Source organism: Eleutherodactylus coqui, chromosome 5, assembly GCF_035609145.1.
Source record: "Eleutherodactylus coqui strain aEleCoq1 chromosome 5, aEleCoq1.hap1, whole genome shotgun sequence".
NCBI classification, from domain to species: Eukaryota; Metazoa; Chordata; class Amphibia; order Anura; family Eleutherodactylidae; genus Eleutherodactylus; species Eleutherodactylus coqui.
In genome coordinates, this window is record NC_089841.1 from 269,031,172 (window position 1) to 269,052,683 (window position 21,512).

The window sequence follows — 21,512 nt, forward strand, 5'->3', positions numbered from 1 at the left end:
CAAAAGAGGCAGTCTTATGATAAGCAATGTGCTGCTATAAATGATATAGATCTCATATAGTCAGGTCTGCACAGTTATAGGAGGATAGCCTTGAATATAGACAGTCACTCCAGGTAGTGCCAAACTCTATTATCATGAGTGCTATGAGATCTATCTCTTTTCCTTAGGAGCAATATTGTGATGGTCAATCATTTGCTCCATGTGGTGTAGATCTCATATAGTCAGGTCTGCATAACTAGCAGAGAACAGCCTTAAATGTAGGCTATCACTCTATAGGATGCAGAACTGAGATCTCAATAAATATTTCTTTCTTATAGAGAAGGCAGTCTGCGGTGAGCAGACAGCGTCTCTACAAGATGTAGATCTCAGTATTTTAGACAATCTGCAATCAACCGCAACCAGAAAGAAAATGAAGGGAATCAGATAAAAATATTCCCCAGTTGTGGTTGAAGCAGCCTGACTTGTCTAACTTCTTTTAGAAGCACTGCCTATTGCTGATAGAGATATTACTAGTCTATGGTAAGAGTGGTAGCGCCTCTGGCCTGGATGGTAGGTCAGGGCTATCTGAGTGCTGTGGGATTATCTTCCCTTATAAAGCAAGCTTTCTCCTCCCAGAGGGAGTGTATCCAGATTTTCTGACAAATGAAATTGTTAAGGGGGCGGACCCTTTTTTTTTTTTTTTTTTTTTTTTTGTCAACAGGGAAACGAACTTTATTTACAAGATGAGGTCAATAACTGGTCAGCATTGCTCAATATAAGGATTGGGGGCTTATTCTGCCCATTCACAGATTCTTCTTACTGATTACTGATCTAAGGATCGGCTCATAGTAACGACATGTATTTGTATCCAACTCCGTATAGAGTCCTCCTATTTTGGGCGTTGTTGTTATAGCCGTGTGCTGATTGGGTGCGGAGGGGGCGCCGGCTGCACTACGTGTATAAGCAGCGTGATGACATAGTCCCATTAAGGAACGTTCCGCTGTATAAACAAGGCAAGCAAGCCCTTGTGAAAGAACTTCACAGTAGCAGGTCACTATAGCGCTGCGGGGCGATATGCTCATTAGCATGATCGCTCCGCATCACGACAGTACATCGTTATCACTTGATAATATTGCGGCGCTGGGGCGCATCAGCAAGGAGCCTGGGACGCCTCGGCGTCATCACCATGGTGACCGTTAGCGTGAGGCCGTTAGCGTGATGACGTTTCTAAAACGGGGCGGCGCTGGAGCGCTCCTGCGAAGAGTCAGCGACGCCTCGGCATCGTCACCATGGTGACCAGTAGCGTAGTGACGATAGCATGAGGCCGTGAACGTGATGATGTGTCAATACAGAGCGGCGCCAGAGGGCTCCGGCGTAGAGCCGGCGACGCCTCGGCGTCATCACCATGGTGACCAGTAACACGGTGACATGTCAACAATGAGCGCATCGGTTGAGACCAGCGTCGCCCCGGCATCGTCGCCATGGTGACGCTGTTCCATCTCATCTAACATAGCAGCCAGGAGAGGTCAATTTTGGATAATGACATTACTGCACAGGCTGTCAACAAGGAAACAAACTTTATTTACAAGATGAGGTCAATAACTGGTCGGTATTGCTCAATATAAGGATTGGGGGCTTATTCTGCCCATTCACAGATTCTTCTTACTGATTACTGATCTAAGGATCGGCTCATAGTAACGACGTTTATTTGTATCCAACTCCGTATAGAGTCCTCCTATTTTGGGCGTTGTTGTTATAGCCGTGTGCTGATTGGGTGCGGAGGGGGCGCCGGCTGCACTACGTGTATAAGCAGCGTGATGACATAGTCCCATTAAGGAACGTTCCGCTGTATAAACAAGGCAAGCAAGCCCTTGTGAAAGAACTTCACAGTAACAGGTCACTATAGCGCTGCGGGGCGATATGCTCATTAGCATGATCGCTCCACATCACGACAGTACATCGTTATCACTTGATAATATTGCGGCGCTGGGGCGCATCAGCAAGGAGCCTTGGACGCCTCGGCGTCATCACCATGGTGACCGTTAGCGTGAGGCCGTTAGCGTGATGACGTCTCTAAAACGGGGCGGCACTGGAGCGCTCCTGCGAAGAGTCAGCGACGCTTCGGCATCGTCACCATGGTGACCAGTAGCGTAGTAACGATAGCATGAGGCCGTGAACGTGATGACGTTTCAATACGGAGCGGCGCCGGAGGGCTCCGGCGTAGAGCCGGCGACGCCTCGGCGTCATCACCATGGTGACCAGTAACACGGTGACATGTCAACAATGAGCGCATCGGTTGAGACCAGCATCGCCCCGGCATCGTCGCCATGGTGACGCTGTTCCATCTCATCTAACACAGCAGCCAGGAGAGGTCAATTCTGGATAATGACATTACTGCACAGGCTGATAATAGACCACCGAAATATGGATTAAATTCTCCAGTAATCCAGTTGAATGTAAGTCGATTGAATTCTCCTCTTACATGTTAATAGAAGGCATAAGTGACAATCTAGATTGGATATTTCATATAATTAGCCATATCTTGACTAGTTATACTCAGTCACAAATGGCATATCTAACCATTTATCAGGGAAACAGTATTTTGATGGTAGGTTTCCTCTTCCTCCCATGTACATATATATGTATATGATAATATATGCCTATGTGTATACCAATATATATTTTTCGGTATATATTTTTTTCCCCTTTACATGTAAATTAGTAGATCTTCTGTGGTATATCATTGTGCCGGGCTCACTTCCTACGCATTATATTTCCCTCACCAGTTATTTATCCAACATTTTTTGACCAGATGGAAATGGTATATTATAACATATCATATAAAGCAGTTAAACGTAAGTTGCTCATTTAGCCCTTTTGGTTGTACCGTATCCATCCTGTAAATCCATCTTGTTTCTTTTTGTAGCAAGAAGGTATCAATATCACCCCCTCTTGCATCTCGTCTTATAAGTTCGATTCCCTGAAATTTCAGACAATCCGGATCGCCCTCGTGAAACTCCCAGACGTGATTCGAAATTGGTGTTTTTTCTTTTCGTCTCACGTTCCCAATATGTCCTAGGACTCGTCTCCTAAACTCCTGTCTCGTCTTACCGATATATTGTTTCTTGCACGCGCAGGTGGCTAGATATACAATATTTTTTGTAATGCAGTTAAAGAAACTCTTGGTCTTGTAGGTTTTTCCAGTTGTGTTTGATGAAAAGGAATTGCTTCTCTCAATAAAGCAACATGCGGCGCAATTATGGCACTGGAAGGTACCGTTTGGTACACTTTTTGACAGCCAGTTTTCGTTTTGTTTACTTCGGTCAAGATGGCTCCTGATGAGATGGTCCCTAATATTTCTACCCCGTCTGAACGTGATCTTCGGGCTTTCTGATATTACTTCTTTGAGATCTTTATCATGGCTCAGTATATCCCAATATCTTTCCAGTATTGTTCTCATTTCCTGGTGTGCTGTGTCATATGTCCCAATTATTCTCATGGTATGGGTTCCTCCTTTTTGCTCTTTCGGAATAAGGAGTTGTTCTCTGTTTTGTTCCAGAGCAAATTTATACGAATCGTCCAGAAGTGTTGGTGGATATTTCCTCTGTTTGAAACGATCATGTAGTTTCTTACTCTCGCTTTTGAAAGTTGTCATTTCTGAACAATTCCTCCTGACACGAAGATATTGCCCTTTTGGGATTCCCCTTTTCAGGGGATAGGGGTGGAAACTGTCCCATCTTAGAAGGTTATTAGTAGCCGTAGGTTTGCGGTAAAGGTTGGAAGATATGGAGCCATCTTGTTTAAGTTCGATTGTCACGTCCAGGAATTCGACGAGGGAGTCATTTAAAGTTGATGTAAATTTTAGATTTAGCTCATTTTGATTTAGGGAATCAACAAATTGGTTGAATTGGTTCTCACTACCTGACCAGAGGAGAAGAATGTCGTCAATATAGCGTGCCCAAAATAAGACATATTGCGACAAATGATGAAACTCCTCCGAAAAAACGATCTTTTCCTCCCACCAGCCCAGGTACAGGTTGGCATACGATGGGGCACATGGGGTCCCCATCGCAGTGCCCCTGAGCTGGTGGAAGTACTTCGAATCGAACAGAAAAAAATTATGAGTAAGGATAAATTCAAGCAGTGAGACAACGAATTCGGTATGTTCGGACATGTATAGACCTCTCTGAGAAAGAAAATATTGTACTGCCCTAATGCCACCCTGGTGCGGAATAGAGCTATATAAAGCTTCCACATCCAGGGTGGCAATGAGAGTACCGGGATCGACAGTGATGTTTTGTAATTGTCTCAATAAGTCCATGGTATCTCTCGCAAAGGATGGAAGGGATGACACAAAAGGTCTGAGAATCCTGTCAACGTATTGACTAGGATTCTGAGTGAGATTATTAATCCCTGAAATAATTGGTCTACCCTTCAGGGGATTCAGGCCTTTGTGTACCTTGGGGAGAGAGTAAAATGTTGAAGTCCGTGGGTTATCATTAAGCATAAACCGGTATTCGGATTCACCAATCAGTTGATTCTCTTTTGCATGAGCCAAAATATTCTTAAGCTCCGCCCAGAATTTTTTCGTGGGGTCTGATTTTAGTTTAGCATAGGTATCACTATCCTCCAGCAATAGATTACACATTTGAATATATTGTTCAGTGTCCATCAACACTACATTACCGCCCTTGTCTGAGGGTTTTATGATCAGATTATCCATTTCTTTCAGATTATTGAGTGCTTCGAGTTCCTGCTTGGACATGTTTGAAAATTTGTAGTTCTGTAATTGTAAATTCTTGATGTCTCTCAAGACAAGCTGTTCAAACATGTCCACCTCAGAGCAGGTTACCGTAGGTGGTAGAGTTTTATTCGGTGGTTTTAGATCTGTGAAAGGCCCTTTGCCTATTATCTCCTTCTCCAGAGACTCCAGAGTATTGATCGCCTGTATATCTCCCGGGTCAAGGCCAAGTTCTTGTGCTTTTATTTTGTCTTTTTGGAGAAAGTACTTCCTCCACCTTAGTTTTCTGGTGAAGAGGGAGACGTCCTTCGTCCAGACGAACGGGTCAAAGTGGGTCGTCGGGACGAAGGACATCCCCCTCTCCAACACAGAGCACTCAATTTTTGTTAGTCTGTGTGTGGACAGGTTTATTATTTGCATAGTGTCTTGTTGTCCCTGATCGCTGGAGGACGGGTTAATAACAGTTGCCTCTGTGGTTACCGCGGAGGGTAGGTATCCCTGTTTCCCCTCAAAAAATACCCCGATATTGGTTGATCCAAAAAATTATTGGAAGTATGTCTCTGTCTTCCCCTACCTCGTTGTTGTCGACGTCCCTTATTCTGACGAGGTTGGAGAAAAATTCTCCTATTTGGAATAACCTCGTTATCAGACGGTTCTAAGTCAGAAGAGCTCGCTTCTGTCTCAGATAAGGACTTCGCATTAGAGTAGGCTTTTTGATCTCGGAAGTCTTGCAAATCTCTCATAAAGAGAGTATGCTTCCGTTCCTTTATGTGTTGCGTATATTTTTCAATCTGGTTTTGTAATGTTTTCTCTCTCAATGAGAACTCAGGGTCAGAGGAGAATTTTTTAACCTGTTCAATTTTTTCTTCCAATATTTTTTGGTCTTTACTAAGAGTTTCTTTCTCTTCTTCTAGTAATAATTGTATCAGTTTTAGGGAAGAGTTAGTAGATGTTTCTTCCCATTTTTTCATAAATTCAGGCGTTCTTAGTCGCGGTGGTGGCAGGACTGGGTTACGTAGTCCTCTTGGTACGATTTTTTGTTCGGCGTATCTTTGGAGGCCTTGGACTTCCCACCAACAGCGGGTGAACTCCTTGTATTCCTTGGTAAGATTTTTGAAACAGGAGTTAATAGTGAGGTGGGAGTTGGTAGGGTTGTATGATCCGTCAGAGAATACAGTGCTTGCTTCTGTCAACCAGTCATTCGGATTGATATTCGATGAAAGGAAACCTGCCATTTAGCTCAAAGTATACTCACAGGGGCAGAAAAAAGTCTAATTTCTCAAATTTAAGCCCTTCACAGTTTAGACATAGTTTAAAATGACTTCTTTTATTGAATAACTTTTATTAAAAAAAACATAGAACACAAAAATAGGGCACTACAGATAACCCTCTAGGTTGTCGATATCTTAACCTTAGCCAGGAGGAAAACGACTAAGTCACTCGCTTAGTTTTTCATGCCCTTCTAATGTCTAAGACAGGGCCATGTATTTCAATGATAATGCGGTAGCTGTCGTTTATTTTGTAAAACTTGGATTGGGGTGGGAGCAAGTTTATTTTTGATTACGCATATCTTCCCAAAAAGTTTTTATTCCTATGATCAAGGTTTGATCAAGACTTAGATTCAGTGCAAGTATCACTACAAATAGTCTTGTATCTTTTCCAGTATAGGAAGATGGAAGATCTGCGAATCACCAAGACGTATGTCTGTGAACTTGATGATAAACATATAACTCTTGTTTCAGATAGAGATCAAGTTCATAAAGGCCCCTCACCTATCCTTATCGTTACATATCTAACATTATAATCTCCAATATTTTATATTTTTCGTATCTGTTTCAATCTTGTTAAATCTCGACGCGTTTCGCCGCTTATTTTAGCGGGTCATCAGGAGATTTACTTACATGTAGGTTATTATAGCTCTGGTTTTATGCAGATGACTATTCCAGAGTCTAGTTAGCTCTATTTAGAGATGATAATGATAACTCTTACAGAGACAGAGTATTCAGTGCAGATAGTACTTTCTAGATATAGAGTTTGCGAATTCATATAGAGAAACAACTATAATATCAAAGTGGTTTGTGTATAGTTGTAATCAATATGAGATCCTGTCTCCTTTTTCCAAAAGAGGCAGTCTTATGATAAGCAATGTGCTGCTATAAATGATATAGATCTCATATAGTCAGGTCTGCACAGTTATAGGAGGATAGCCTTGAATATAGACAGTCACTCCAGGTAGTGCCAAACTCTATTATCATGAGTGCTATGAGATCTATCTCTTTTCCTTAGGAGCAATATTGTGATGGTCAATCATTTGCTCCATGTGGTGTAGATCTCATATAGTCAGGTCTGCATAACTAGCAGAGAACAGCCTTAAATGTAGGCTATCACTCTATAGGATGCAGAACTGAGATCTCAATAAATATTTCTTTCTTATAGAGAAGGCAGTCTGCGGTGAGCAGACAGCGTCTCTACAAGATGTAGATCTCAGTATTTTAGACAATCTGCAATCAACCGCAACCAGAAAGAAAATGAAGGGAATCAGATAAAAATATTCCCCAGTTGTGGTTGAAGCAGCCTGACTTGTCTAACTTCTTTTAGAAGCACTGCCTATTGCTGATAGAGATATTACTAGTCTATGGTAAGAGTGGTAGCGCCTCTGGCCTGGATGGTAGGTCAGGGCTATCTGAGTGCTGTGGGATTATCTTCCCTTATAAAGCAAGCTTTCTCCTCCCAGAGGGAGTGTATCCAGATTTTCTGACAAATGAAATTGTTAAGGGGGCGGACCCCCTTAACCAACACTTCTGGACGATTCGTATAAATTTGCTCTGGAACAAAACAGAGAACAACTCCTTATTCCGAAAGAGCAAAAAGGAGGAACCCATACCATGAGAATAATTGGGACATATGACACAGCACACCAGGAAATGAGAACAATACTGGAAAGATATTGGGATATACTGAGCCATGATAAAGATCTCAAAGAAGTAATATCAGAAAGCCCGAAGATCACGTTCAGACGGGGTAGAAATATTAGGGACCATCTCATCAGGAGCCATCTTGACCGAAGTAAACAAAACGAAAACTGGCTGTCAAAAAGTGTACCAAACGGTACCTTCCAGTGCCATAATTGCGCCGCATGTTGCTTTATTGAGAGAAGCAATTCCTTTTCATCAAACACAACTGGAAAAACCTACAAGACCAAGAGTTTCTTTAACTGCATTACAAAAAATATTGTATATCTAGCCACCTGCGCGTGCAAGAAACAATATATCGGTAAGACGAGACAGGAGTTTAGGAGACGAGTCCTAGGACATATTGGGAACGTGAGACGAAAAGAAAAAACACCAATTTCGAATCACGTCTGGGAGTTTCACGAGGGCGATCCGGATTGTCTGAAATTTCAGGGAATCGAACTTATAAGACGAGATGCAAGAGGGGGTGATATTGATACCTTCTTGCTACAAAAAGAAACAAGATGGATTTACAGGATGGATACGGTACAACCAAAAGGGCTAAATGAGCAACTTACGTTTAACTGCTTTATATGATATGTTATAATATACCATTTCCATCTGGTCAAAAAATGTTGGATAAATAACTGGTGAGGGAAATATAATGCGTAGGAAGTGAGCCCGGCACAATGATATACCACAGAAGATCTACTAATTTACATGTAAAGGGGAAAAAAATATATACCGAAAAATATATATTGGTATACACATAGGCATATATTATCATATACATATATATGTACATGGGAGGAAGAGGAAACCTACCATCAAAATACTGTTTCCCTGATAAATGGTTAGATATGCCATTTGTGACTGAGTATAACTAGTCAAGATATGGCTAATTATATGAAATATCCAATCTAGATTGTCACTTATGCCTTCTATTAACATGTAAGAGGAGAATTCAATCGACTTACATTCAACTGGATTACTGGAGAATTTAATCCATATTTCGGTGGTCTATTATCAGCCTGTGCAGTAATGTCATTATCCAGAATTGACCTCTCCTGGCTGCTGTGTTAGATGAGATGGAACAGCGTCACCATGGCGACGATGCCGGGGCGATGCTGGTCTCAACCGATGCGCTCATTGTTGACATGTCACCGTGTTACTGGTCACCATGGTGATGACGCCGAGGCGTCGCCGGCTCTACGCCGGAGCCCTCCGGCGCCGCTCCGTATTGAAACGTCATCACGTTCACGGCCTCATGCTATCGTTACTACGCTACTGGTCACCATGGTGACGATGCCGAAGCGTCGCTGACTCTTCGCAGGAGCGCTCCAGTGCCGCCCCGTTTTAGAGACGTCATCACGCTAACGGCCTCACGCTAACGGTCACCATGGTGATGACGCCGAGGCGTCCAAGGCTCCTTGCTGATGCGCCCCAGCGCCGCAATATTATCAAGTGATAACGATGTACTGTCGTGATGTGGAGCGATCATGCTAATGAGCATATCGCCCCGCAGCGCTATAGTGACCTGTTACTGTGAAGTTCTTTCACAAGGGCTTGCTTGCCTTGTTTATACAGCGGAACGTTCCTTAATGGGACTATGTCATCACGCTGCTTATACACGTAGTGCAGCCGGCGCCCCCTCCGCACCCAATCAGCACACGGCTATAACAACAACGCCCAAAATAGGAGGACTCTATACGGAGTTGGATACAAATAAACGTCGTTACTATGAGCCGATCCTTAGATCAGTAATCAGTAAGAAGAATCTGTGAATGGGCAGAATAAGCCCCCAATCCTTATATTGAGCAATACCGACCAGTTATTGACCTCATCTTGTAAATAAAGTTTGTTTCCTTGTTGACAGCCTGTGCAGTAATGTCATTATCCAAAATTGACCTCTCCTGGCTGCTATGTTAGATGAGATGGAACAGCGTCACCATGGCGACGATGCCGGGGCGACGCTGGTCTCAACCGATGCGCTCATTGTTGACATGTCACCGTGTTACTGGTCACCATGGTGATGACGCCGAGGCGTCGCCGGCTCTACGCCGGAGCCCTCTGGCGCCGCTCTGTATTGACACATCATCACGTTCACGGCCTCATGCTATCGTCACTACGCTACTGGTCACCATGGTGACGATGCCGAGGCGTCGCTGACTCTTCGCAGGAGCGCTCCAGCGCCGCCCCGTTTTAGAAACGTCATCACGCTAACGGCCTCACGCTAACGGTCACCATGGTGATGACGCCGAGGCGTCCCAGGCTCCTTGCTGATGCGCCCCAGCGCCGCAATATTATCAAGTGATAACGATGTACTGTCGTGATGCGGAGCGATCATGCTAATGAGCATATCGCCCCGCAGCGCTATAGTGACCTGCTACTGTGAAGTTCTTTCACAAGGGCTTGCTTGCCTTGTTTATACAGCGGAACGTTCCTTAATGGGACTATGTCATCACGCTGCTTATACACGTAGTGCAGCCGGCGCCCCCTCCGCACCCAATCAGCACACGGCTATAACAACAACGCCCAAAATAGGAGGACTCTATACGGAGTTGGATACAAATACATGTCGTTACTATGAGCCGATCCTTAGATCAGTAATCAGTAAGAAGAATCTGTGAATGGGCAGAATAAGCCCCCAATCCTTATATTGAGCAATGCTGACCAGTTATTGACCTCATCTTGTAAATAAAGTTCGTTTCCCTGTTGACAAAAAAAAAAAAAAAAAAAAAAAAAGGGTCCGCCCCCTTAACAATTTCATTTGTCAGAAAATCTGGATACACTCCCTCTGGGAGGAGAAAGCTTGCTTTATAAGGGAAGATAATCCCACAGCACTCAGATAGCCCTGACCTACCATCCAGGCCAGAGGCGCTACCACTCTTACCATAGACTAGTAATATCTCTATCAGCAATAGGCAGTGCTTCTAAAAGAAGTTAGACAAGTCAGGCTGCTTCAACCACAACTGGGGAATATTTTTATCTGATTCCCTTCATTTTCTTTCTGGTTGCGGTTGATTGCAGATTGTCTAAAATACTGAGATCTACATCTTGTAGAGACGCTGTCTGCTCACCGCAGACTGCCTTCTCTATAAGAAAGAAATATTTATTGAGATCTCAGTTCTGCATCCTATAGAGTGATAGCCTACATTTAAGGCTGTTCTCTGCTAGTTATGCAGACCTGACTATATGAGATCTACACCACATGGAGCAAATGATTGACCATCACAATATTGCTCCTAAGGAAAAGAGATAGATCTCATAGCACTCATGATAATAGAGTTTGGCACTACCTGGAGTGACTGTCTATATTCAAGGCTATCCTCCTATAACTGTGCAGACCTGACTATATGAGATCTATATCATTTATAGCAGCACATTGCTTATCATAAGACTGCCTCTTTTGGAAAAAGGAGACAGGATCTCATATTGATTACAACTATACACAAACCACTTTGATATTATAGTTGTTTCTCTATATGAATTCGCAAACTCTATATCTAGAAAGTACTATCTGCACTGAATACTCTGTCTCTGTAAGAGTTATCATTATCATCTCTAAATAGAGCTAACTAGACTCTGGAATAGTCATCTGCATAAAACCAGAGCTATAATAACCTACATGTAAGTAAATCTCCTGATGACCCGCTAAAATAAGCGGCGAAACGCGTCGAGATTTAACAAGATTGAAACAGATACGAAAAATATAAAATATTGGAGATTATAATGTTAGATATGTAACGATAAGGATAGGTGAGGGGCCTTTATGAACTTGATCTCTATCTGAAACAAGAGTTATATGTTTATCATCAAGTTCACAGACATACGTCTTGGTGATTCGCAGATCTTCCATCTTCCTATACTGGAAAAGATACAAGACTATTTGTAGTGATACTTGCACTGAATCTAAGTCTTGATCAAACCTTGATCATAGGAATAAAAACTTTTTGGGAAGATATGCGTAATCAAAAATAAACTTGCTCCCACCCCAATCCAAGTTTTACAAAATAAACGACAGCTACCGCATTATCATTGAAATACATGGCCCTGTCTTAGACATTAGAAGGGCATGAAAAACTAAGCGAGTGACTTAGTCGTTTTCCTCCTGGCTAAGGTTAAGATATCGACAACCTAGAGGGTTATCTGTAGTGCCCTATTTTTGTGTTCTATGTTTTTTTTAATAAAAGTTATTCAATAAAAGAAGTCATTTTAAACTATGTCTAAACTGTGAAGGGCTTAAATTTGAGAAATTAGACTTTTTTCTGCCCCTGTGAGTATACTTTGAGCTAAATGGCAGGTTTCCTTTCATCGAATATCAATCCGAATGACTGGTTGACAGAAGCAAGCACTGTATTCTCTGACGGATCATACAACCCTACCAACTCCCACCTCACTATTAACTCCTGTTTCAAAAATCTTACCAAGGAATACAAGGAGTTCACCCGCTGTTGGTGGGAAGTCCAAGGCCTCCAAAGATACGCCGAACAAAAAATCGTACCAAGAGGACTACGTAACCCAGTCCTGCCACCACCGCGACTAAGAACGCCTGAATTTATGAAAAAATGGGAAGAAACATCTACTAACTCTTCCCTAAAACTGATACAATTATTACTAGAAGAAGAGAAAGAAACTCTTAGTAAAGACCAAAAAATATTGGAAGAAAAAATTGAACAGGTTAAAAAATTCTCCTCTGACCCTGAGTTCTCATTGAGAGAGAAAACATTACAAAACCAGATTGAAAAATATACGCAACACATAAAGGAACGGAAGCATACTCTCTTTATGAGAGATTTGCAAGACTTCCGAGATCAAAAAGCCTACTCTAATGCGAAGTCCTTATCTGAGACAGAAGCGAGCTCTTCTGACTTAGAACCGTCTGATAACGAGGTTATTCCAAATAGGAGAATTTTTCTCCAACCTCGTCAGAATTAAGGGACGTCGACAACAACGAGGTAGGGGAAGACAGAGACATACTTCCAATAATTTTTTGGATCAACCAATATCGGGGTATTTTTTGAGGGGAAACAGGGATACCTACCCTCCGCGGTAACCACAGAGGCAACTGTTATTAACCCGTCCTCCAGCGATCAGGGACAACAAGACACTATGCAAATAATAAACCTGTCCACACACAGACTAACAAAAATTGAGTGCTCTGTGTTGGAGAGGGGGATGTCCTTCGTCCCGACGACCCACTTTGACCCGTTCGTCTGGACGAAGGACGTCTCCCTCTTCACCAGAAAACTAAGGTGGAGGAAGTACTTTCTCCAAAAAGACAAAATAAAAGCACAAGAACTTGGCCTTGACCCGGGAGATATACAGGCGATCAATACTCTGGAGTCTCTGGAGAAGGAGATAATAGGCAAAGGGCCTTTCACAGATCTAAAACCACCGAATAAAACTCTACCACCTACGGTAACCTGCTCTGAGGTGGACATGTTTGAACAGCTTGTCTTGAGAGACATCAAGAATTTACAATTACAGAACTACAAATTTTCAAACATGTCCAAGCAGGAACTCGAAGCACTCAATAATCTGAAAGAAATGGATAATCTGATCATAAAACCCTCAGACAAGGGCGGTAATGTAGTGTTGATGGACACTGAACAATATATTCAAATGTGTAATCTATTGCTGGAGGATAGTGATACCTATGCTAAACTAAAATCAGACCCCACGAAAAAATTCTGGGCGGAGCTTAAGAATATTTTGGCTCATGCAAAAGAGAATCAACTGATTGGTGAATCCGAATACCGGTTTATGCTTAATGATAACCCACGGACTTCAACATTTTACTCTCTCCCCAAGGTACACAAAGGCCTGAATCCCCTGAAGGGTAGACCAATTATTTCAGGGATTAATAATCTCACTCAGAATCCTAGTCAATACGTTGACAGGATTCTCAGACCTTTTGTGTCATCCCTTCCATCCTTTGCGAGAGATACCATGGACTTATTGAGACAATTACAAAACATCACTGTCGATCCCGGTACTCTCATTGCCACCCTGGATGTGGAAGCTTTATATAGCTCTATTCCGCACCAGGGTGGCATTAGGGCAGTACAATATTTTCTTTCTCAGAGAGGTCTATACATGTCCGAACATACCGAATTCGTTGTCTCACTGCTTGAATTTATCCTTACTCATAATTTTTTTCTGTTCGATTCGAAGTACTTCCACCAGCTCAGGGGCACTGCGATGGGGACCCCATGTGCCCCATCGTATGCCAACCTGTACCTGGGCTGGTGGGAGGAAAAGATCGTTTTTTCGGAGGAGTTTCATCATTTGTCGCAATATGTCTTATTTTGGGCACGCTATATTGACGACATTCTTCTCCTCTGGTCAGGTAGTGAGAACCAATTCAACCAATTTGTTGATTCCCTAAATCAAAATGAGCTAAATCTAAAATTTACATCAACTTTAAATGACTCCCTCGTCGAATTCCTGGACGTGACAATCGAACTTAAACAAGATGGCTCCATATCTTCCAACCTTTACCGCAAACCTACGGCTACTAATAACCTTCTAAGATGGGACAGTTTCCACCCCTATCCCCTGAAAAGGGGAATCCCAAAAGGGCAATATCTTCGTGTCAGGAGGAATTGTTCAGAAATGACAACTTTCAAAAGCGAGAGTAAGAAACTACATGATCGTTTCAAACAGAGGAAATATCCACCAACACTTCTGGACGATTCGTATAAATTTGCTCTGGAACAAAACAGAGAACAACTCCTTATTCCGAAAGAGCAAAAAGGAGGAACCCATACCATGAGAATAATTGGGACATATGACACAGCACACCAGGAAATGAGAACAATACTGGAAAGATATTGGGATATACTGAGCCATGATAAAGATCTCAAAGAAGTAATATCAGAAAGCCCGAAGATCACGTTCAGACGGGGTAGAAATATTAGGGACCATCTCATCAGGAGCCATCTTGACCGAAGTAAACAAAACGAAAACTGGCTGTCAAAAAGTGTACCAAACGGTACCTTCCAGTGCCATAATTGCGCCGCATGTTGCTTTATTGAGAGAAGCAATTCCTTTTCATCAAACACAACTGGAAAAACCTACAAGACCAAGAGTTTCTTTAACTGCATTACAAAAAATATTGTATATCTAGCCACCTGCGCGTGCAAGAAACAATATATCGGTAAGACGAGACAGGAGTTTAGGAGACGAGTCCTAGGACATATTGGGAACGTGAGACGAAAAGAAAAAACACCAATTTCGAATCACGTCTGGGAGTTTCACGAGGGCGATCCGGATTGTCTGAAATTTCAGGGAATCGAACTTATAAGACGAGATGCAAGAGGGGGTGATATTGATACCTTCTTGCTACAAAAAGAAACAAGATGGATTTACAGGATGGATACGGTACAACCAAAAGGGCTAAATGAGCAACTTACGTTTAACTGCTTTATATGATATGTTATAATATACCATTTCCATCTGGTCAAAAAATGTTGGATAAATAACTGGTGAGGGAAATATAATGCGTAGGAAGTGAGCCCGGCACAATGATATACCACAGAAGATCTACTAATTTACATGTAAAGGGGAAAAAAATATATACCGAAAAATATATATTGGTATACACATAGGCATATATTATCATATACATATATATGTACATGGGAGGAAGAGGAAACCTACCATCAAAATACTGTTTCCCTGATAAATGGTTAGATATGCCATTTGTGACTGAGTATAACTAGTCAAGATATGGCTAATTATATGAAATATCCAATCTAGATTGTCACTTATGCCTTCTATTAACATGTAAGAGGAGAATTCAATCGACTTACATTCAACTGGATTACTGGAGAATTTAATCCATATTTCGGTGGTCTATTATCAGCCTGTGCAGTAATGTCATTATCCAGAATTGACCTCTCCTGGCTGCTGTGTTAGATGAGATGGAACAGCGTCACCATGGCGACGATGCCGGGGCGATGCTGGTCTCAACCGATGCGCTCATTGTTGACATGTCACCGTGTTACTGGTCACCATGGTGATGACGCCGAGGCGTCGCCGGCTCTACGCCGGAGCCCTCCGGCGCCGCTCCGTATTGAAACGTCATCACGTTCACGGCCTCATGCTATCGTTACTACGCTACTGGTCACCATGGTGACGATGCCGAAGCGTCGCTGACTCTTCGCAGGAGCGCTCCAGTGCCGCCCCGTTTTAGAGACGTCATCACGCTAACGGCCTCACGCTAACGGTCACCATGGTGATGACGCCGAGGCGTCCAAGGCTCCTTGCTGATGCGCCCCAGCGCCGCAATATTATCAAGTGATAACGATGTACTGTCGTGATGTGGAGCGATCATGCTAATGAGCATATCGCCCCGCAGCGCTATAGTGACCTGTTACTGTGAAGTTCTTTCACAAGGGCTTGCTTGCCTTGTTTATACAGCGGAACGTTCCTTAATGGGACTATGTCATCACGCTGCTTATACACGTAGTGCAGCCGGCGCCCCCTCCGCACCCAATCAGCACACGGCTATAACAACAACGCCCAAAATAGGAGGACTCTATACGGAGTTGGATACAAATAAACGTCGTTACTATGAGCCGATCCTTAGATCAGTAATCAGTAAGAAGAATCTGTGAATGGGCAGAATAAGCCCCCAATCCTTATATTGAGCAATACCGACCAGTTATTGACCTCATCTTGTAAATAAAGTTTGTTTCCTTGTTGACAGCCTGTGCAGTAATGTCATTATCCAAAATTGACCTCTCCTGGCTGCTATGTTAGATGAGATGGAACAGCGTCACCATGGCGACGATGCCGGGGCGACGCTGGTCTCAACCGATGCGCTCATTGTTGACATGTCACCGTGTTACTGGTCACCATGGTGATGACGCCGAGGCGTCGCCGGCTCTACGCCGGAGCCCTCTGGCGCCGCTCTGTATTGACACATCATCACGTTCACGGCCTCATGCTATCGTCACTACGCTACTGGTCACCATGGTGACGATGCCGAGGCGTCGCTGACTCTTCGCAGGAGCGCTCCAGCGCCGCCCCGTTTTAGAAACGTCATCACGCTAACGGCCTCACGCTAACGGTCACCATGGTGATGACGCCGAGGCGTCCCAGGCTCCTTGCTGATGCGCCCCAGCGCCGCAATATTATCAAGTGATAACGATGTACTGTCGTGATGCGGAGCGATCATGCTAATGAGCATATCGCCCCGCAGCGCTATAGTGACCTGCTACTGTGAAGTTCTTTCACAAGGGCTTGCTTGCCTTGTTTATACAGCGGAACGTTCCTTAATGGGACTATGTCATCACGCTGCTTATACACGTAGTGCAGCCGGCGCCCCCTCCGCACCCAATCAGCACACGGCTATAACAACAACGCCCAAAATAGGAGGACTCTATACGGAGTTGGATACAAATACATGTCGTTACTATGAGCCGATCCTTAGATCAGTAATCAGTAAGAAGAATCTGTGAATGGGCAGAATAAGCCCCCAATCCTTATATTGAGCAATGCTGACCAGTTATTGACCTCATCTTGTAAATAAAGTTCGTTTCCCTGTTGACAAAAAAAAAAAAAAAAAAAAAAAAAGGGTCCGCCCCCTTAACAATTTCATTTGTCAGAAAATCTGGATACACTCCCTCTGGGAGGAGAAAGCTTGCTTTATAAGGGAAGATAATCCCACAGCACTCAGATAGCCCTGACCTACCATCCAGGCCAGAGGCGCTACCACTCTTACCATAGACTAGTAATATCTCTATCAGCAATAGGCAGTGCTTCTAAAAGAAGTTAGACAAGTCAGGCTGCTTCAACCACAACTGGGGAATATTTTTATCTGATTCCCTTCATTTTCTTTCTGGTTGCGGTTGATTGCAGATTGTCTAAAATACTGAGATCTACATCTTGTAGAGACGCTGTCTGCTCACCGCAGACTGCCTTCTCTATAAGAAAGAAATATTTATTGAGATCTCAGTTCTGCATCCTATAGAGTGATAGCCTACATTTAAGGCTGTTCTCTGCTAGTTATGCAGACCTGACTATATGAGATCTACACCACATGGAGCAAATGATTGACCATCACAATATTGCTCCTAAGGAAAAGAGATAGATCTCATAGCACTCATGATAATAGAGTTTGGCACTACCTGGAGTGACTGTCTATATTCAAGGCTATCCTCCTATAACTGTGCAGACCTGACTATATGAGATCTATATCATTTATAGCAGCACATTGCTTATCATAAGACTGCCTCTTTTGGAAAAAGGAGACAGGATCTCATATTGATTACAACTATACACAAACCACTTTGATATTATAGTTGTTTCTCTATATGAATTCGCAAACTCTATATCTAGAAAGTACTATCTGCACTGAATACTCTGTCTCTGTAAGAGTTATCATTATCATCTCTAAATAGAGCTAACTAGACTCTGGAATAGTCATCTGCATAAAACCAGAGCTATAATAACCTACATGTAAGTAAATCTCCTGATGACCCGCTAAAATAAGCGGCGAAACGCGTCGAGATTTAACAAGATTGAAACAGATACGAAAAATATAAAATATTGGAGATTATAATGTTAGATATGTAACGATAAGGATAGGTGAGGGGCCTTTATGAACTTGATCTCTATCTGAAACAAGAGTTATATGTTTATCATCAAGTTCACAGACATACGTCTTGGTGATTCGCAGATCTTCCATCTTCCTATACTGGAAAAGATACAAGACTATTTGTAGTGATACTTGCACTGAATCTAAGTCTTGATCAAACCTTGATCATAGGAATAAAAACTTTTTGGGAAGATATGCGTAATCAAAAATAAACTTGCTCCCACCCCAATCCAAGTTTTACAAAATAAACGACAGCTACCGCATTATCATTGAAATACATGGCCCTGTCTTAGACATTAGAAGGGCATGAAAAACTAAGCGAGTGACTTAGTCGTTTTCCTCCTGGCTAAGGTTAAGATATCGACAACCTAGAGGGTTATCTGTAGTGCCCTATTTTTGTGTTCTATGTTTTTTTTAATAAAAGTTATTCAATAAAAGAAGTCATTTTAAACTATGTCTAAACTGTGAAGGGCTTAAATTTGAGAAATTAGACTTTTTTCTGCCCCTGTGTGATACCACATGTGTGATTGTATTTTTGTTTTTTTACAAAGTAAAGGGAGGCAAGTATTTTTTATAATTTTTTTTTTATAATTTTTTAATTTTTTTTTTTTTTTTTTAAATTTGTTTTTACATTTTTGTCCCTGTAGGGGACTTCCACAGGGACCCATCAGGACCCCTGATCACATTCCGGGGGTCCGATGGTGACAGCCTTTTACATGCTGCAGTGACAGCCCTTTACATGCTGCAGTCACATAGACTGCAGCATGTAAAGGGTTAACACAGCAGAGATCGGAGGTTTTCTCTGATCTCTGCTGTAAGAGCTAGTACCTATCTGTCCTCTCACAGCCAAGCACCAGCTCTCCCTGCCACAGAGACCATCGGCTTGCTTCTGACAAGCCGATGGTCTCTATGGCAACCTGTAAACAAACCAGGACATTAAAAGCAGAGCTTGCCGGCATATCGGCAATATCTTCTGCTGGTTTTTCAAAGCCCTTGCACTGCTCTATGTGGGTCTGTGCAGGCAGAGCACACTGTCACAGCTTGTGGCATTGTGCTCTGCAGCTCCCATAGTGATACATAGCCCGGAAATCTTCCCGGCTATGTCACTATGAGCAGTGGAGCTCGTCACGGAAAATTTCCGGGCGTGCCACTCAAGGGGTTAATAGGCAAATATCAATAGCAGCCGTGGGGGCTTCACAAGGCCCTGGGCTCCGATAGGAAATGGCGGCCTGCGATCTTCTGCTCCCCCTGTTGGGCCGTTTAAGTGTTGCTGTCGGAATTGGCAGCCTAATCTAAATGGTTAACGAACTCCGCTCCCAGGTGTTGTGCCCACGCCGTACAGACCCCGCGCACCTTTGGCGTTCATGTACATCAGTTTGTGTTTAGGGGTTTAAGTGTCATTTGTATCCGTTTGATATTTACTTGTGGACGGTCGGGTATTGTAGCTTCTTTGTATGATGGTTCCACATATAGTGTTGTAAAGGAGCCTGGGCAACAGGAAGTGCTGTCAGTGCCGGCAGCAGCTGAGCCGACGGATACATAGTATATGGGGGGGGATTCACTACAACGTGTACTTTTAACCCTTTTTATATCTGTTGATTGTGAGCTTAGAGGTCCAGTGGGCGGAGCCGTCAGTGAGTCGGCCATCTGTGGGGGGCTTTTTCCTTTTTGAATTCTCTAGTAAAATGCCTGGAAAAAGTCTGCATAAAACAACCCAAAATGTGTGAAATTGCTGGTTCTTACAAGCCCCAAAAGAAAGGGAAGCCCGGGTCATTTATCAGTTCCCTGTGTGAGCTGCGGGGAGGACTTGGATTGTTAGGTGGGGTCGCCCCATTAGCGTCTTCAGAAGAGTCCTGGAGCCTCTCGTGAATATTCCTGGCAGAGCAGATGATGATTAGGACCGCAGCGATGCACGAGAATGACAGCAGCGGTGTCCGTGTGTGCGGATGTACTACAGAGCCAACTGTCCTGGGATCCACTAACCTGCAGTGTCTGAGTATATACAGATGTACTATAGCATATGGAGAGAAGCACCCGGCCAGTATACACCCTGCAAGCAGAACGCCATATGTTTGTGGCCCAAGATGACTTTCGGCGCAGGACCTCGTCTTGTCGCCGACCGGAAGGAGTGTTGCCTAATGGAAGAAGCGGACTGCAATCTTGTGGCGTTGTGACTTCTGTAGTTGTAACCACAAGCCCCCGCTGTGCTGTAAGGACAGGCGAACGCCTTCATGGAGAATATATATGGCGAGACTTAAAACGAGTGCGACCGAAAAGCGGAGCAGCCGCCTGGAGCAACCAAGCTGGCTGGCTGCGGGGGGCGCTGCGCCGCTCTTCCAATACACCCATTCTGCAGCTCGGTAACGTTTCGGTCTTGGTGTGTCGGCTTCGAGGCTCTTGACACTTTGTATCCATTCTATGACACGGATGTGCTTTAGGAACTGCCCGGCGCTTTCTGTCCTTGCAAACATGTTGCCGCCTTCATGCTGCCAGTATTGCCTGACTAATCCTTGTTTGTATCACCGGCCTCCCCTGATAATGCTGCTCTGTGTACTTCCTGTGACGGGGGAGGGGCGGGAGGAGGATGTGGCATGCTGGGTAGCGAGCGGTGCCTCCTGCTGCAGTGCATGCAGCCACACATGGATACAAGCAGCCTTCTTCTTTATGGACAGCCCGCAGTGTTGACTGCTAGAGTTTTACTCATCTCATCCCCAACTCTGCCATGTAAATTGACCTGCGGTGTGGATTTCACACTTGCATGGTGTCAGTTTATACTGCGGGTTTGAGTCTTCGTGGCGTGCGGGACAGAAATCTCGTAACGCTAACTTCTTAACATCCTGTGTGTATTCGCTCTAGACAGCAAATCGCCACTGGCTTCCTCAAAGTGATGCCTGCCATGTCACAGGCTCGGGACTCTGTTGGGTAGGGATCTGCCAGCGAGCGCTCCTAGCTGCGCCGCGATAAATACTTCAGCCCGGGCCGCCAGCGAGCGCTCCTAGCTGCGCCGCGATAAATACTTCAGCCCGGGCCGCCAGCGAGCGCTCCTAGCTGCGCCGCGATAAATACTTCAGCCCGGGCCGCCAGCGAGCGCTCCTAGCTGCGCCGCGATAAATACTTCAGCCCGGGCCGCCAGCGAGCGCTCCTAGCTGCGCCACGATAAATACTTCAGCCCGGGCCGCCAGCGAGCGCTCCTAGCTGCGCCACGATAAATACTTCAGCCCGGGCCGCCAGC

General features: G+C 43.9%; 1 protein-coding gene across 1 annotated transcript in view; it reads left to right on the top strand.

Annotated features, from left to right (window-relative positions):
- The first annotated feature begins 20,364 nt into the window (after nt 1-20,364).
- Nucleotides 20,365-21,512, top strand: part of LOC136628974 (AT-rich interactive domain-containing protein 3A-like) — a 33,991-nt gene continuing 32,843 nt past the window's right edge. Inside the window, 1 exon segment of the mRNA XM_066605048.1 lies at nt 20,365-20,450. Within this exon segment, the coding sequence (XP_066461145.1) occupies nt 20,365-20,450 (86 nt within the window).